This window comes from Fundulus heteroclitus, chromosome 18 (genome assembly GCF_011125445.2).
Source record: "Fundulus heteroclitus isolate FHET01 chromosome 18, MU-UCD_Fhet_4.1, whole genome shotgun sequence".
Classification (NCBI taxonomy): domain Eukaryota; kingdom Metazoa; phylum Chordata; class Actinopteri; order Cyprinodontiformes; family Fundulidae; genus Fundulus; species Fundulus heteroclitus.
In genome coordinates, this window is record NC_046378.1 from 17,134,107 (window position 1) to 17,153,090 (window position 18,984).

The following is an 18,984-nucleotide window of genomic DNA, read 5'->3' on the forward strand; positions in this document are numbered from 1 at the left end:
ATAAGGATTTTTTTATACAGAAATTCATTTTTACCACCACATTATGGCCTAAATCAGGGATGTCCAAAGTGTGGCCCCGAGGCCACTCAACTAAATTTGTGTGCCCCTTCGACCACAATTAAAGATTGACATATAGAGTATTTGGGCCACAGTGAGAAGTGGGTTGGTGCAGATAGATAGAGATAGATTTTTATTGACAAACTTGATTTGTTTAAGACAGAAATTTTTCATCTTCTAAAAAAATCATGTTTTTTCCCTTTCTTTTTCATTTCCTAGTAAAAACAACCACAAATATCAATTGACACAGATGCAAGAGCACACCAGGATACATCCAATTTTGGATTTAATCTGTTTATTAAACTTGGTTAAATATAGAAAATGTTTTCAAAGAAGGCATCCTGTTCTTGTTGCTGAAATCAGACAAGAACACTTTGATACATAGCAAAAAATATCCTATTTTTGTGACCCACAGGCACTTTCAAAGAGTTTTAGACAATGCGGCAAAACCTTCGAACACCCATGACTTACGTGATCTTAGAGAAGACTTCAGATTTGACAGTCATAGCTACTTAAAGCTTGTAAACCAGAAAACATCATTATTAAAGAAGCTGGTTATATTAATGGAGTACTGCATTCAAACCATACATCCATCCATTGGGGGAATGGTGGCCTAGTGGTTAGAGCAGTGTGCTTGCACTCTGAGAAGGTTGCAAGTACCTGGTCCGATCCCCACAGCCAGGACTCTGGGTCCCTGAGCAAGACCCTTAACCCCAGATTGCTCCCTGGGTGCTGCATACTGGCAGCCCACTGCTCCCCAAGGGGATGGGTTAAAATGCAGAAGTGAATTTCTCCATTGTGAGATCAATGATGTTCAATTATTATTACTATCCATCCATTTTCTAACATTTCTATCCCTTGTGGGGTCTCCAGGGGTGCTGGTGCCTATCTCCAGCTGTCAATGGGCGAGAGGCGGGGTTCACCCTGGACAGGTCGCCAGTCTATCGCAGTGCATTCAAACCAATTTGAGAAAGTTAAGTAGAGTAAAAACAACTGGTAGATAAAGTTACACAAGCAACAAGGATAACTGCAACCTTCAGAGCATTGTGAGGCAAACCCCATTCAGAGGAACAACATCTAAATTACTTGAGGACCAGTGCATACCATAGTCAGTAAAAAATTAGGAAGCAGCTGTTGTTCCACTGAGTTTTATCAAGTTCAAAGTGAGAACACTTTTCTCTGCTCAAAAGGTTTATGGAGATGTTTGATTTCATTTTGACTTGGCATCTGCCCATACTATCAAAAGTACCAATGCCTTATCTCTGTGTTCAACTGGCAGTACACTGGCCTGACTGAAACTCCATTTTGGAATTCACGTGGTATTTTAAAATGGATGATGAGGGACACCAGATCCAACAATGCAGAGCAGAATGACACACTTAAAGCAACCTGGGCCACCATGCAATGCTGGACTGATGCAGTAATTCATGCAAATGTAGCCCTGATCAAGTTTTGTATAGATGTGCAAACTTTTCAATAGAACAACATTTCTGTTTTAATAATCCTTTTCATAGAAACTTAATTTTCAATTTACATTTGCTGTGAGTCATAATCATAAAAAAATGCAGAAATAAATGCTAAACATAATTTACTGTGTAATCAACCTATGCAATATAAAATTTACTCTTTGGATTAAATTTCAGAAATACATTAATGTCTAGATTATATTCTAACTCATTTAGATTCAGCTGCAAGGTGTTAAAATGAAAGCAGTTCCTGCTTAGTGTATTTCTACAGAATGAAAGAGTAGGAAGAATTTATTTAACTTTGTATGCCCTTTGTTTTAGTGGAATGTGGATTAGAGACTTAATGTGAATGTGGATTAGAAATAAAAGGACCAAACAATAGCAGTCCTTCACAATAAGCATATTTTAAAAAATAGTTTTGGTATGAGATGTAAAAGAATCATAAATTAGATTAGCTTGGCCAAAATCAAAACAATATAAAAGTATTTAAATTAAGTAGGACTACTACGAATCATTAGAAACAATTGTCCTGAGGGAAGTGAATAAAGAGAAGATGCTGCTTGAAATCCCTGTAAGCGCATTATTTCACAAATTAAGAGATAAAGCAAAAAAAAAAAAAAAGCAAGCAGTTACGAACGCAACACAATTTATATTAAGAACTAACAAAACACCCATGTAAATAAATGGGTATCTAAATATCTCTTTTTAATTGTAGCTGTTTGTCAGTATAAATAAAATATAAGAGCAAGCCCAGTAGGTATGGTACCTGTGATGAAGTTTTCCTGAAGTCGGAGCTCCACTGTGCGACGATCAATGGCAGCGGGAACAAAGAGCAGGCCTGTTTTGGAGCAGAGGATAGCGAGTGATGGAGAAAGGCTCTGGCACATGCAGCGTTTTGGACACGGTTGTCCCCTGCATGCTGCTGCCAGCAACAGCAAAGAGAACCACATCCGTTCCATTATCCTCCCCAGGAAACAGGGCAACTGGAAGACACAAAGAACCGAGGAGTGAATTAAAGTGGAGAATGAGAATTGTACTGCTATGGGGAAGGCCCCCAGGAAGTGACAAACCAGGGTGAATCTCTGAACTCCAAAATTCTTTGTTCAGGTAAACAAGCATACAGGTTATCTCTGTTTGCTTGGTAAATCTGCCAAGTTTTAAACAACATCATGCTGTTAAGCTACTATTGACTGCAGGACTTTTCCTGCTGGACCTCTACATTTATAGTTTGGGCGGAAGTTCTGCGATCAAACTACAAGCAAAGTTTAAGAAAAAAGGGAATCAATAATAATAGAACACACTCTTTGCCGTTATTTTGCAAACATTGTTTTACCGCACTATTCTGTGGTGCCACATCTGCTATTGTACATCTGGCAGGCATGAAAATGTTTGTTTTCCCTCAACACTATAACAGATCAATAACAACATATTCTGGCCAGTTTGAGTCTCATCTTCTGAGAAATCATTACAATTTTAGTGTAAACATGCAGTTTTAATGTCATATTTCTTTGTAGCAAAACTTTCTTCAAAATAGCTTCACATATTGCATTGATATATAAGCATAAACTGAGATGTAGATGTTTCAGTGTACAATGCGTTGCAAAACTATAAACCCTGAATTATTTCACTTTTTCTCACATAAGAACCACACACCTCAATATATGTTCTTTTTGTAAAAGACCAACACAAAGTAGTGAGTAATTTGGAAGGAACATTATAATTTTGATTAGATTTTTTAAAGTAGAAAATATGAAGAATTTGGCATGCATTTGTATTCAGAACTCGATCCTCAATACTTTGTGGAACCATCTTTTGTTGCTCTTCTAGTATCTTGGGGTATGTCTCTGCAGCTTTGCACATTGAGAGAATGAAATGTTTGCTCTTTTATTTATTTTTTTGCATAAATTTGCACTTTGCACTTCATGGCGTTTGACAAGTAGTCAAATGTTGGTCTTATCTGACCAGAGCACCTTCATTCACATGTTTATTATGTCTGTTACATGTCGTGAGAAACTTTAGACAAGACTTGCCTTCTATAGATTAATGCTACCGTGCTCGGCTTGTCAGTTTAGGTGGACACAATGTATTGGACATACCTTTTCCATTTTCAAATGAAAAATAGAATGGTGCTATGTTACAGTTTTTATTGGTTGCTTTGACACAGCAGACAACTCAAAACCCACATTTTTCAAAACCTTTAACGCAGAGGCCTAAACAGTGGCATCAATGGTCAAATTTAAACATTTTGTCTGCAAAAGGCTCCAACTCCGCCAAAACATTTAACATATGATCCAAAAGCACATTTTGCCCTCAAAAAACACAACTTGCACACAAATGTTTGAGCCCTTCCAATCATTCGTTACACAAGGGGCAACAAAATACAAAACACCACACTCAATGTGAATCAGTGCAGCATTGCTGGTTCATTTTAGCCAAAGACTGTACGCAGCTTACATGTCAGTGTCATTTGTAATCAAATTTGCCTTTTTGCAAAAAATGGATCCAGAAGCAAATATGTTGTGATGCAAATTTTATTGATTCTTCATTCTTTTTTTCCAGATAAACAAATGAAATATTCCAAAAAATGAAAGATTCCAACAGAAAATACTAGGGCTGTTTGTTCCTTCTAGTCTATTCTGTCCTGACGAATAGGCCACCTGGCTTCATCTACGTCACATTCAATATTTTCCCTTGTGATGCACCTAGGGAAAAATCTTCTTGCATGCCTGATCCATCCTTTACATGCCTCTGCATCTTTATCTTGGGCAACAGCAGTCATTGCATTGAGCAACGGCATCTGCTCATAGGGGCGGTGATCATATACCTTCCATCTCCATGCACTGAAGAATTCCTCTATAGGAATAGATAGAGATGTATATACTGTATAGCAGCAATACCTGCTGTCCCGTCAAAAAACTCTTACCATGGATGCAACCTTGTTTCTATTGAGAAAAGTTTGGACTCTTTGTCCTGCACCTCTAAGTGAAAGACCATGATTTACCACATGATCAATCATAGTTGCCTGAATTTCATCTGTAACTTGAGTCCTTCCAGCTACACTGCCACCTCATGGATTCCTCTTCCTCATAATCTTCTTCCCCTGACCCATCTACCTCTTACTCTGACTCTCATCTGCCTTAGACCATTCATGCTTGCAAAGAACAACACACAGCATGGCACCTTTACAGTAACATAAAGCCTGCAAACTGACTGCAAATTGAAAAATTGTGTAAAGAAGTGTCAATCAGGTGCTTCAGTGATTTCATTCTGATCAAGAAGTTTCTAAGAGCTTGGGACATATAGTTTCTGTTTTGCTACCACAGCTAAAGCAATGGAGTTTGGACTGCATGAATGACATGTGCGTTAACTGTTTTGCAAAAGGGTGGGGAAAATGAGTCAAACCAATGAAAATGGGTTAACTCATTTGCAAGAGGTGTCTTTTGCTCTGCAGAGATGGTGATGCTGAAAACTGAAAGGTTGCCAGTTTCTTCAAACAGGTCAAAGCAACCAATAAAAACTGTAATTATTCAAACATTGGGATATTCGTTTACAACCCAACTCTATTTTGAACTTCTCCATCCCTCCATCCCTGAGCTGTCTGCTGTGTTCCTTGGTCAATATGTTTTTTTTTTATGTTCTCTAATACCTTTGAAGACTTTCATAGAACAGCTGGATTTATACTGATTAAATTATACTTAGCTTGTCTTGCTTTATCAAGGGTATCAGTAGCTTATCCCCAGGTTTTTATGTTTAGAACATTTTTAAAAACCATGTGTCTTTTTACTTTGTGTTGAAATATGTCTTAATGAAACATATTCCAGTTTTAGTTTATATATATATATATATATATATATATATATATATATATATATACATATATACACTATGTACAAGTAACACACATAAAATCTAAACACTTTTAATGCAATTTTATTTGCCATGTTGACATGTTTTCTTGAGAAAAAATGAAGATTTTCTTTTCTTACCAGTGCCTAATAATTTAGTTGAAATGTTATTGAAGCATCAAATGCATTTCAGCTCAGCTGCAATTTAAAGTTTGATCATTATTTCTCTCTGTTCTTTAGAGACATTCCATTAATGTCATTACAGTAATGCCAGTATGGAGTCAGGCTTGATAAACCGCCAAAGTTAGTACACGCTTCAATTGTACAATATCTGTTAAATGTCAAATGATTCATCATTGCATCAGCTCAATAGCTATTATTTCTAATTTGATCTTTTAGTATGCCAGAGTAAGTACTTGGAACTCAGATGATAATTTTAACACATTTTCAGGGATTTTCTCTTCTTAGAGAAAAATGCTGAAAACATTTTTGTCTTTCAGTGTAAGAAGTAAAAAAGAAGCTTGTTTGCACTGTGTTCAAACTGCGTGGCCTACCGTGTCAGATTTCCTAAATAAAGACATAACAAACATACAGCCTGGTAATTAAGAATAAGATCTAATCTGATGAAGACAAAATCAGAATCACTAGTAAGCATGTTGTCAAAAAAACATCTTCAAAGCTAATATAAAAGGGTGTGTGGACAAAATGAGGAAAAAGTGACAGTGCAATGGTGGAAGCATTCAGGTGTGGCACCGACAAACTCTGGTTCAAGCTTTCAGCTGATAAGAAACAAGATGTAAAGTAGGGTTTAAGGGACAAGGTTAAGGTACATGATCACAACTTGGCACAATTACAGGTAGGGAAATGGGGGAAACTAAATTCAGAGACAGACTGAACCAAGAATTGAATCTAAACAAATAAATCACTTTTTTAAACCGAAGACTTTAAGCAGATACACTTTTTAAAAACATAGTATCCTTTTTCAGCCAACTTATCAGCAGTGTTCAATAATATGCTCTGCTACTCTACAGTCCAGAGAGCCAGAATCTCTGATCACTCCAGCACTTTATCAGACATTTCATCAAAAGGACTTAAAACAGCAGTAACGGTGCATTTTAGGGGTTTTCAAACTGTGACTTTTTAAAACCTCAGTGCACCTAGATACCAGTAACCAGGCCATGCCTAGACAAGAATGTTGAAATCTGAAGACAAAGTTCACATAAATACAACAAACTATTGCAAACTTAACTATAGCCATTTCCACTTTTGCTGCAGATATTGCTTTTTTCAGTTTTGATTTTATGATCTCATTTAAACAGACTCAATACCTCGCAATCTGTCTCTGCCTCTGGCAAAGGCAGCAATGAGCTGTTAGAAAACAATCACATATATTACATTAAACTGGTCTCACACTCTTTCTTCTTGTAATGCAGTGTGACAAAGACGCTGAAGATGGTGACATGTAAAAGAACAAGATAGAAACACGTACCGTTTTAGGCATTTTGGCTGAAAATCAACAAAGAAATCAGTCTTAGATTTGAAGGCTCAATCTAACACGTTCGGGAATGTCTCGGCTTCTGTTTGGGCCTCGATCTTTATGTTTATACTTGTTCATTTGTTTAACCTTGTTCACCCTCCAGGGAGCCCATTTTACACCCTTTCTGTTTATCTTGCCATTCATCTCCACTCAGCTCACTTTCCTCTCCTTCCCAGTTTGTGCACCTGTTTCCACTTAGCTGTGCAGAAGCTCCACTTTTCTTATAATTTTTTCAGATCTTCTGTTTATCAGCGCTCTCATTCTCTCAATGGTGCTGTGTTTTCCCTGGTTGCCTTTATCTCAACCAGTTAGTAAACCTTCTGCTTTGTTTATTGTACGATTTTTATTAACTGGGGCCACACACCATACACCAAGCATATCCAGTTAGGTTTTCATTTCCGTCAAAACATTTGTTGAACACATCTTTGGACCATTTCAGGTAGTCAGATTGTGTTACGTGCACATTGTAAAAAAAAACTTTGAATAGTTTGAGAGCTGTCTGTATGCACTGTTGCATCTGAACCTGGGCATTGAATGAATACGTTGCTAATTATACCCCTGTTACACTATTACTGTCATGGTTTTGGAGTATATTGTCCCGTGTGTACTTGTGTTCTTTCTCCACAACGTTTAGAACTAGCGCCCAGGTAGCATGTCCTTGATTGAGCGCTGCAGTCACACCTGACTGTCATCAACTAATCTACCTCAGAATACTGAAGGAGCTCTCATATGATCTTTCAGTGCCTGATGGTCAACTGTTACCAACTACTAAGGTTTTTTGAGACTTTCTTGAAAAAAACTTTTGTTTCTTTGTTACTCATGTTTTTGACATTTTGCTCCTATAGAACAGTTTCAAAAATGTTGGTGAATCCTGCTCTGGGCCATGCCTAACACATTATCTCCCAGCTGGACTGAACCTTTTTCTCCTCAGATTACCAATCACTTTTCTGCAGTAATCTCTGTCCTTTGTTTTACAGACACTTTAGTCCACCAATTTCTGTTGCAATAAAACTTTTAATGGTATCTGGTATCTGAGTTTTCTTTACATGCAGGCCAGAAAACTGAGTCAGACCATGACAATTATGTATATACAATCATATTCAATAAATTAGAATATTATTTAAAAAAAATCAATATTTCAATAATCAGTTTACTAAGGGAAATGCACCATATAGATTAACACAAATTGATGATGTTTTAAAGCCTTTATATCTGTTAATTATTATTAGTTTTCCACTGGCAGTTAATACAAACGTTAGAATATTGCATCAGACCTAAAAAATGTCTGCGTGAAAAACCGTTCTTCACGCATAAATGGGGGCTTAATGAAAATAATTTTAAATATCGGCTCAAAGGTTGTTTTTTTTTTTTTTTTTTTTTAAAGTTAGTTTTAATCTAACAAACAATCTTAGAAAAAGATATACTAATTTAATGAGTATGACAGTACTTTGCAGTTTATGGATTTATATAAGAAGCCTAATGGTAACAATGCTAAATACATAACATCCTAAACCACATACTTAAATGTTTTCGAAAATGAATTTCCTGGCTTTATGTTTGCTCCCACATAAAACACATTTTAAGATATAATAAAAATAGGATAATGTACAGAAACACAACAACTTTAGAATTCGTCAACATGCCCGGTTTAGACCTATTTTTCTTAATTTTATTACATTTTATTAGGCTAAAATTCCCTTTGGGGTTTTAGCCATATGCAGCCATTCAGCTATATTATTATATAACTTAATAAGTCACAAAAAATCAACCTCTACCTTTGATCAATTATACATGCAGCTGCTGCAGGCACAGTTAGGTTTCTGATCACTTTATATGAAGCAAATCCCGTTGTGTGATATGTGTGTTTTGGTGGACAACAGTACATTAGCCTCACCAGTATGGCTTACAAGTGAATCAATGGCATTGAACCTTCATCCAGCAGGGGGGCCAGTGTAGTTTCATTCCAACCTGTACCTCTTACAGTACTCATAAAATCTTCAACAGAGCATTCCCATTAGGAAACAACGCTCTGCAGCCTCACGATATTAAAAATAGGCAGTGCTGCTACAACTTATACTACATATGATTTCCCAGTGCAACATCTAGGAAACAAACTAAAGTGTGTGCAGCTTCATCATCCTGGTAAAAATGGATTTCACGCGGTAATTTGATACTTCATGCTTTCCACTTTCCCAAAATGCAGTAGGGATTCTGAATAAATAACTTGCATTAACTAGACACATGGGCTATTTTGACAGCCCTTCCATTTTCACCTGCTCTGTGTTTTCTGGAGATGTGTTAGATTAAATATATCTTCCCATTATTTGTGATTACTCTCTCCACTAAACCTACCCCATCTCAATTCCCTGCAGCAACATCAGATTCAGAGTTCAGTCATCCACATATCCATATTTTTCTCATTTTCGTACATTTCCGGCTCCATCGTATCTATTTTAAACTAAAATGTGAATGTCACCTACACAAACAATATAGTGTAAGAGTACTTCAGCTTTGTGCAAAAAGGTTTTAAGCACCGTACTTATTCAGATTCTTATCTCATCCCTCCACAGAGTTCTTTGCAGGTTCTGTTGCTCCATGTAGAAACTCTTGTTTTTTTTTTTTGTACCAGCAATACATCTTCTTGTCCTTGTTTTACCTTTCTACCTGTTTTTTCCCTCTCCACATGAAACTGTATTTACAAATAATGTATCTTACAGAATATGATATTTGTTTTATTGTTTGTACCATTTTCACAGTGTTACTTTTGTTACACTGTGAAAAAGGGTATCTACTGAGCTACCCTACTTATGTCTTTTTCATCTGAGGTTTGTTTTTGTTAATTCTATAAAAAGTTATTTATATAGCGCCAATTCCAACAAATGTCATCTCAAGGCACTTTACAAAGTTAATTAAATAAAATCATACAGACACATTGGGCAAAATGTTTCCTATCTAAGGAAACCCAGCAGATTGCATCGAGTCTTGACAAGCAGCATTCACTCCTCGAGAAAGAGCGTAGAGCCACGGTGGACAGCCGTCTCCATTGTTGCTGAATTTGCAGCGATCCCTCATACTGAGGATGCAAAAAGGGACAGTGGAGAGGAAAACTCCCCTTTAACAGAAAGAAACCCTCCAGAAGAACTAGGCTCAAAGTGAACGGCCATCTTCTACGACTGACTGGGGTTTAGACATGACAGAGCATAGACACAAACTGAAATTGATCACATTGATCCAGGAATACTCTCATTGATAGAGAGGGTATTTGCAGACTATCTCCATAGGTGGCTGGGTCTTGGAAATAAACATAGTTAAGGAGACAAGCCTCTATTACATGCATTCTTCACTTTTTTGACCCTCTATTCAGATTGCATATGAATGACTCTGCACTGTAACATTGTATCTAAATAGAAAATTAAAAGGCATCTATGCTGGCTCTCCAACATCAGAATATTCAACTTTAGACAAGTTGGTTTCACATGGTGATGGTCTGTGCTGATCCTTCAGCAGTCTATGTTCACTGTGTTAGGGTGTTTAGCCATTGTGAACCAATGACACAAGACATAGATCTGAACTGCCATTTTTTACCATTTAAATTTGACCATTAAAGTAGCTGCCAATGCTTTGAATGATAAATGCATAAAAAGGATGTCTATTTCAAGACATTTGATGCAGGATACAGCTTTATATTTTTCTCCAAGCTGATTTGAAGCAGCTGCAATGGTGGCTGCACATTTCCGACTCTCTTGGCGCATTTTAGTCTGAACAGCAAAGCCAAAATAATGAATTGAGATCCCAAATGTTGTTTCTAACCTACTTTTTCTGAAGCACCCAAACAATGAACATCAAAGGTTTTTTAGCAGTGCATAAGATTGCAGAGTTGACTACGGAGTAGAAAAGACAAAAGAGTGCAGTCATTGACATTTTTCATGGTGCATTCAGCTCATACATTTTGCTCATTTGAATTTGCCGGACAGCCATCTCATTGAATAGGCATTTGTTTATAAACATCTCAGTGCTGAATAATTTCTATAGTGCTTTTAACTGTGTGCTGAAGTAAGCAGGATGTGGTATTTATATGGTAACAAGAACAGAAAATAAACCCAAACTTCCCTACCATACACTGATGTGTAAATGGTGTAAACAGCACAGGTTGATTCTCTCCATCCAGAAGCAGAAAACCCCACCTGTGGCCATCTGCAGCAGCATTCACACCAATACATCGCCTTTTTTATGAGGTTGTTTATTTGAAGTCTGCCGCACAGTTTACAACATAAATCTCAGTTGTGTGGATGGATTGTTTATTATGAGCATGACTAATAAATTCAAGCGTATGTTTATTAACCAAGTGTATGGATTTAAAGATTGATCGTGTGTGTTTTCTCAGCAGACCAGAGTGAGCAGTATTCTCAATCATTTAAATTGCAATAAAATCCTGCTATAAACTAATTTAAAACAACAATTGTGTTGTACTAATATGCTACTTTCTATTGCTCTCTTTGAATCAAGGGGTCTTTGCAAAAGTACGATACCCTGATTTTTTCTTCTTCTTTTTTTACCTGTCACTTTACAACCATAGACACCAATGCAGTATATTGTTATTTTAGGTGATAGACCCAAACAAACCAATGAATATATTGAATAAAAGTATAAAGGACCCTTTTTAAAGATATTTGTATAAAGTATAACAATCTTTCATGTGTGGCATTCTGTATTCATTCTCCCTACTTTGCAGACATGTAAAGTCGGTACTTTGTTTAATCCCCCCTGCATGGCAATTATAGCAGCCAGCGTTCTGGGCTCAAGCTTAGTTAAATTGAATGGAGAAATAACATAATTTTAAAGTCTGAACTGGATTAAGGTCTGTAATTTTGACATTTAATGTTGTGTTTTCATCTAAACAGGTCCTTTGCATTGCTGCAAGATGACCTTATGCCCCAGGCAAACTCTTTTCATGCTCTATTGTATCAGGTCTTCTTCCAGGATTGCCTTGCATTCACATACATCTATCTTCCCAAGTCTGACTAACCCTTACTGTTGCTACTTAAAACAAAATGCATCCCCACAGCATGATGTGCTACCACTTCCATGTTTCACTGTGGCAATGGAGGGAGGTGTGTTGTTTTATGCCACAGGTAGTGTTCAATGTGTAGGCTAAACATGTACTTTTTGGCCTTTTCTGACCAGAGATGCTTCTTGCATGTTTGCTGTACCCCCTACTTATCTTGTTGTGAACACAGGTGGACTGCAATAATTAGAAAGGCTTCAGAAAGGTCATCTGGTTGCACTGGATTTGGCTGTGTTTTCAGCTAAATTTGTTTCCTCAAAGTTTTGACACACAAACACACAGCATGTCACATTATTTGATATTTCTGTATTTGCTTTTTTTTTTAAAACAACAAATCCATTTCCTTCCTTTTCACAATTATTTTTATGTTTGGAGGTTGTTGAGCACCCACATGTCAACAGGACAATAGCAAACGTTTTTGATGGTGGATTTAATAATGGAAAAACTTACAATAGACAAAAAGAACACACAGGAACTGGAGAGACAGCAACGGCAGACTCAAACAGCGACTGACAAAGACTGAGAGACTTAAGGCCCAGTTCCACTGGCTTGTAATGGCCACGCACCGCACGCCTCCGCTCACTTTTGCTTGTTTCAGTAGCAGTTTTTTTCAAGGCCAGGCCCGGGTTTTTGCGGCTCTGCTGAATAGTAAGGCCAATGCAAGCTGACACGAGAGGAGTTTTGAGTGGACACCCTTCTTTTCACTGATTGGCTGCGGGGCGAGGAGAAATTAGAAGGTTTTCTCCAAGGAAGTCCAGAAAGACTGAAGAGCAATGACATTAAAATTAAGGACCACTATGAACAGAGTGGGTCAAACCGAAATATAATTTTATGAAATTCAAACTATGAACCACGCCTAAAGAGGAATATAAAAACAAAAAAGACAAATTCAGTTTTCTATACCCAGACACACTATATCAAATCTGTGGATTTATCAAGGTCTTCTCTTATTTCACACTGAAAGCTGTTAAATTTTGTCTCTGAAGGTGTCCATCCATCCAACTAATGCGGTACAAGGAAGCGGCTGTCTGCCTTTCCCTATTGCCGACCCATCTTTCTGTATAAAGCACCTGGGGGGAGCAGTGAGGTGTTTTCGTAGAGGTGGCTGCTGAAAGGAGCTCAAATAAGGTCAGGCCTCACCCTCCCTCTGCTGACAGAGCAGCCTGTTGCAAAACAGCGGTGTTTTCAGGGGCTCTGGATGCTCCACAGACCCTTGATCTGGGGAAACTATTGAAATTCACTCCCCTGGTTTAGCCAGTGATTAAGCCCGGAAATGAAAGCAATAAAATATTTTCACAATGTTTAAAAAGCTTATTCATTAATGTTTTATCCTCATTCGCTCCCGTCGTTGTTGCGGTAATATAAAGCTTTAAATATTAACTACATGGCGGCAGTCTCCTTCGAAAAAGTTGGCCGCTCTGTCACAGGTTCGGTCTGGGGAACGTTTAAAGAAGGCTTCGCTCCCCTGGTTGAGCCGGGACTGGAATCTGAAAATCACACAGATTAAAATGATTTAATTGCAGGTGGGTGGAGGGAGCTAAATAAATGACCGGGAGGTGTTTCCCTCTTCCAGGCTGGTCAAATCACTAAAAAGTGGGAAAAAATAATCTGAGTGTGGAGGTGTCGAGAAGAGTGAGCGAAAATGGGCGGCTCAGCGGAACTGTGCCTTTAGGTACTGTGAAGATGTGATGAGTAACATGGAAACAAGGTGAGTACAACAGAAATAATGCAGAGCTCCTGAATGAGAACCTAAGCAGGGAACTATGAAAGGTTGAACAATGAGCACAGGAAAAACTGAATGGAAATGACCAAACTAACCAAAACTGAGGACTGTTACCAGAATAAGAGACTGAATCAAAATGCAAAGGATATAAAAAAGAAAAATATTTAGACAGTAATAACCCTAAAGTAATCTGATTATGTCATATGGAAACAGCGTCAGGCGGGGTCCTCAGTAACAAGGCCTCAGTCAATCGTTCCCCCAAAATGTTTGTGACATATGTGATGGACGGTTGTACTGGGACTGTAATTTCCCTCCGGGATTATTAAAGTATTTCTGATTCTGATTACAACCACATGTGAGGGAAGAAAAATACAAACAGCTGTGGATTGTGTCAATTCCATGCTACATTGTGTTGGTTTATCACGTATGTAGATTCCTATAGTATACTATATATTGAAATTTCCAGTTACAATTATTGAAATATGGAAAGGTTGAAGGTGAACAATTAATAGCCAATCCCACCCATTTTAAGTTTAGTGTCCCAGGTGAAAACTGAAGCAGGATAGAGCCATGCTCGCACTTTAGGGTATGTGCAGTATATTTCTCAACTTAGGGTATGTGCATCTCGCACTTTAGGGCTAGTGCAAAGTTTAAGAAAATGCTACAACTACTCTTTTGAGTATATTAATGTGTAATTGCTCCTAACTGTCTTTGTACTGAGTCTATCATGTGTGTCGTTTGCTGTTGTGAGTGACCCTAACGTACTGTTTCTGTCTGGCCTGTTTGTAATGTATGTGTCTTATGTTTCTTTTATTTTAAATTTAATATTAACATCAACCTGTCCAGGGAGTATAGATGGAAATTAGCCAATGGCTACAATCTAGCAAAATTACATATGATATGTATGTTCATTAATATGTACTGTCCCTTTTTTAAATAAATAAAATAAATGCTAAGTAGAATTGTGTCATACCATTATCTATTTTTTTACTTAACACAAAATCAATGGTACAGCTCACACAAAACTTTTTTTCATTCTATATTTCAAATAATTCCTCTTCACTGTTCCCTCTATATTTAGAGGTTAACAACTATGGTCGTCAAGAGTTTGTGTTTTTCATCTTCTCCAACACAGCTGACTGAATTCTTCTCACTGCCTGTTTCCCAGTTTTGCAGGCGTTAGTTTGGTATTTACATTTCAGTCTCATGTTTTCAAAGACAAAAGCATCTAAAACATGCATGACTCCAGACCTTGAGGACCATGTTGCCCAGTTGATTTCATTTTTATCTGTATTGTGGAGTTAGATAACTCCTGATCAGGGCCACAGAGTGAACTGGAGCGTTTCCTAGCAGTCAATTACTGACATGTGTAACACCTGGACAGTTCCTTATAACACTAAAACAGAAAGCTACAGAACTAACAATTCATCAATTATCCCCACGTTTTGTAAATAACCTATATTGGTTACACTGAAGTGTGCATGTGCAATATCTTGAGTACGCTTTTATATAATATGGAAACCTAAATGGCTATTTAAAACTTCACAAATTGTTCATTTTAATGCCCTAGCGCTACTTCACTTGTAATCATAACCTCAGTTTTCCATAGGTGTAAAACCCCTGAAACCTCAGGGGTTCTCCTGACACTGCAATTGCTGCTACATTTAATCAGTTCTCGCAATGTTTACCGGTGTAGAGCAATCAAGGTAACTTGCAGGAATTGTAGTACCCTTAAGGTTCTTACTTGTTTTCTTTTTCATCAGTTGTAGAGGAGAAAGAAGTTTATGTGATGGTTTTCAATAAAAACATTATAAATGTAACATAATCTCATATTAAAGCATTATCAAACATTTACAATGACTTAATTAACTGAAAATATCTTTATGGGTTAGAAACAGTAATAGCAACAATATCATATAATCTGACAAAACTTATCACAATCACAATAGAAGTTCAAAATACATACACACGACACCCACAAACAACTGTGATATATTTACAAGTTTTTGAGTGCAATAATTTAAAAGTGAGCTTGCTGTTGCCTCGTTGTAGGATGGAGAGAAGGAGAAGTTTAAACTAGTTTCTTACAGGAACCTTTTATGTTATTTTAAGTCAGAAAACATCCTTTAACTCACAGAGAACAATTATTATTTATCTAGTATTAGCAAAATTAGCAATACTAACTTTGTTTATTTATTGAGCTCAGAAATAACTTTTTATTGACATGGCAAATCAGCCTTTAAGTCTTTTTTTAAATACCCGTAATAAGTTAATTTTCACTGCAACAGACTGGCGACCTGTTCAGGGTGTACCAGTGAACGCTGGAGATAGGCACCAGCAACCCCGCGACTCCATGAAGGATTAAGCGGTTTGGAAAATGGATGGATGGATGGAAGTTAATTTTCAATAACTTCCATTAACTTTCCAATTAATGCCAGAAGCTACTTTTTAGCAATCCATAAAGATGAAGCAGTAACATTCTTCAAACTTTTGCCCACAAGTGTACATTTGCACAGCTGTCCATAGACGTGCTCATCTCCATCTCAGAAGACAAAGACGAAGATGAAAAAGCGAAACTAAAGCCTTCTCCCATTTCATCTTCATATTAGATCAATATATCTTACTTTTTCTCACTGGAAGTTGTAGTGTGTACTTTTCCAATCTTGATTTCATCAGCATTGAAATTTTTCATTAAAATATAAATTGGATAACTCCTGACCTTTACTGGTGGCTGGGTTTTCTTCAGTATTATCATGTTTTTTTTCCCTTCAACTCTTCCTAACCTATTCACACACACTCCCACAAGTATAGATCTCAAGAGGTTGACAGACAGTTTACACAGGACTTTTGGACTGTTGCCAACGTGACCATCTCCCTATCAACATGGGGAAAACCAAGAGGCTGGTGGTGAATTTCAGCAAGCGCAGACCCACCATACCAAGGCCAGTGATCATCCAGGGTACTGATATTGAGATAGTGGACTCTTATAAGTACCAGGGTGTTTACCTGAACAGTAAACTGGACTGAAGTCACAACAATGATGCTCTACAATGGAAGGATCAGAGTAGACTCTACCTGTGAAGGAGAATGAGAGCTTTTGGAGTGCAGGGGGTTCTCACCACTCTTAACAAAACATCACTCTTGGACAATGACTTCCACCCCATGTGTGAGACTGTTGCAGAACTAGAGAGCTCCTTCAATGACACACTGCATCCTCGGTGAAAAAAGGAGCATTATCACCAATCTTTGCTTCCAGCAACAGCTAGATTTTATTACCATCACGGTACAGAATTATTCTTATTCTAATATAAATTTGTCCTTACTGTACAGTCTCTGTACAGGGACAAGCGTGACAGAAAATTGATGGATGGATGGATGCACAGTCTCTTCTTTTTCTTTTATTTATTTTTTACCTTTGTGTGTATCTCCATTTTCTTTTTACTTCTACTGCTGGTACACCTGAATTCAATAATAACACAATTGGAACAATAAAGGATATTTCTATTCTGTATTAACTTGACATAGTACATTCACTATCCAAGTGTGGTCTGCTTTCATCAATCCATGGGACATGTCAAAAGTCCATAAAATGGCAATATAGGAGATACACAGGACACACAATCATGCATGCGCACCCTGATACCTAAGAGCAATTCAGAAGCTCAAGTTAAAACTATGCTGCTTGATTTTCAGTGGTAGGAGAAGGCCAGAGTAGCCAAAGACAAAAAATCTATACTCAATGGTCCATCATTTCCCTTTTATCATAGCTTCAAATATGCAGTTCTCTAGAATATAAAATTATTCATCAAATGCATTTATACATCTTTATTAAATCAATTCCATCTTATATTTCTCAGACCACACAAAGCACATTCATTTGCAACAGGGGTATCGTAACATTTCCGCACGTGGGCCGAAACTGTCAAGTCAAAAGTACTCAAGGGACAAAAAAAAAAGATTAATGAAAAAATAAAATAAATACATTATTTTTACCTGCTCTAGAAAATATGATAATTTTAGCTGGAAATATTAGTCAGATTATCTAAAGGAAAATGATGTGTAAATCACCCTAAATCCAAAGTAAAAAATGGGTTTTGCTCATTTGCCTTATTAAAATATAATCACACAGTTAGCAAATAGTTTTAGGTTTGGTTGGAGAAAAAAATTAAATATTTTTGGTGTAGCGATATAAGAACAGGATTTGGGCCGGTACCTCTTTAAAAACACTTGCTGCATTTAGCTAATTTTAATAAATGAATGCAAAACAGATTTTAATGCACAAAATTCTGCATTTGAATTAAAGTCCTCGGCGAGATGTGGTCCTAATTATTATGAAATTAAAGACAATATAAAAAGTATGGTTATTAAAAGATGCATTGTGTTGTACCTAACATTTTCAATTGAAAGACCTTACCCTGTTTGTAATAATTCTGCATCTAATTAAAAATAAAAAAAATTCCATCTGCTTCAGCAATATGTGCTGGTTGCCCAAGTCTTTTTTTTTTTAAATACAGTTGTGGGGCCTCCCAAAATCAGTCCAGGTGACGGAAATGCCCCCTGGACTCTTTGGACATGCTTGATTTACATTGTATAACTTGAAAAAGTAAGTTCAACTATATTCCAAGTTGACTTAATAAAACAAAGAATTTGGACAACTTTTATTTATGTACACAAACAAGTGTAATGTAACATATTACCACCTTTTAGAGCTTGTTTTCCCCTTGAGACATTTCATTGAGAAAATAAATGAAGCACATTAAACCGCATGGTGAAGTTGTTATGACTGAAAGTCAGACAAATACGCCCTGAATCGGTCGACATTAATGACAATAAGGAGCTCTCAGCTGCTCTTCCCGTTCTACAAGTGACTGTATAAGCTGTCACAAGAACAGTGAAGATGTCTCCACGAATGACAGATGTTTTTGTTTTTGTAAATAAAAAGCCAAAAACATACACTGACAGACTTTGTTATGTTTGACAATATGATGCCCGCTTTGAATTTCTAAATCGCTATGCTGCTCCCAGGCAGGGTATCCTTTTTCTTCAATTTGTTCAGGCCAGATATAGTGACAGAACGGCTCCTTTGTGTTTTGTGTTAAAAAAGATCCGATTTGTATTCCTTTACATGAAAGTATTTGTTTAGTTGGAAGGAAAAGAAATCTGGGGATATTCTAAGCAATTTAAACACACGTGCAATTGGCATTGCAGAAGAGGGTTTTGAGTTCAGAGGGCGGCAGTAATTACTCACTGCTTTTTTTCCAAGGAGAATAAATTGTCCTTCACAGGTCATA

General features: G+C 37.1%; 1 protein-coding gene across 2 annotated transcripts in view; it reads right to left on the minus strand.

Annotated features, from left to right (window-relative positions):
* zgc:172282 (leucine-rich repeat and fibronectin type III domain-containing protein 1-like protein) overlaps positions 1-18,984 on the minus strand; it is a 285,696-nt gene that overhangs the window by 119,295 nt on the left and 147,417 nt on the right. Inside the window, exons 1-2 of one of the 2 annotated variants that reach the window (XM_021310767.2) lie at positions 6,858-6,982; positions 2,290-2,506 (exon numbers count right to left, since the gene is read on the minus strand). In XM_021310767.2, the coding sequence (XP_021166442.2) occupies positions 2,290-2,506; positions 6,858-6,869 (229 nt within the window). In that variant the 5' untranslated portion in view covers positions 6,870-6,982. Of the gene's footprint in view, positions 1-2,289; positions 2,507-6,857; positions 6,983-18,984 lie in introns of those variants that run through there. The other variant, XM_021310766.2, reaches the window with a different exon arrangement.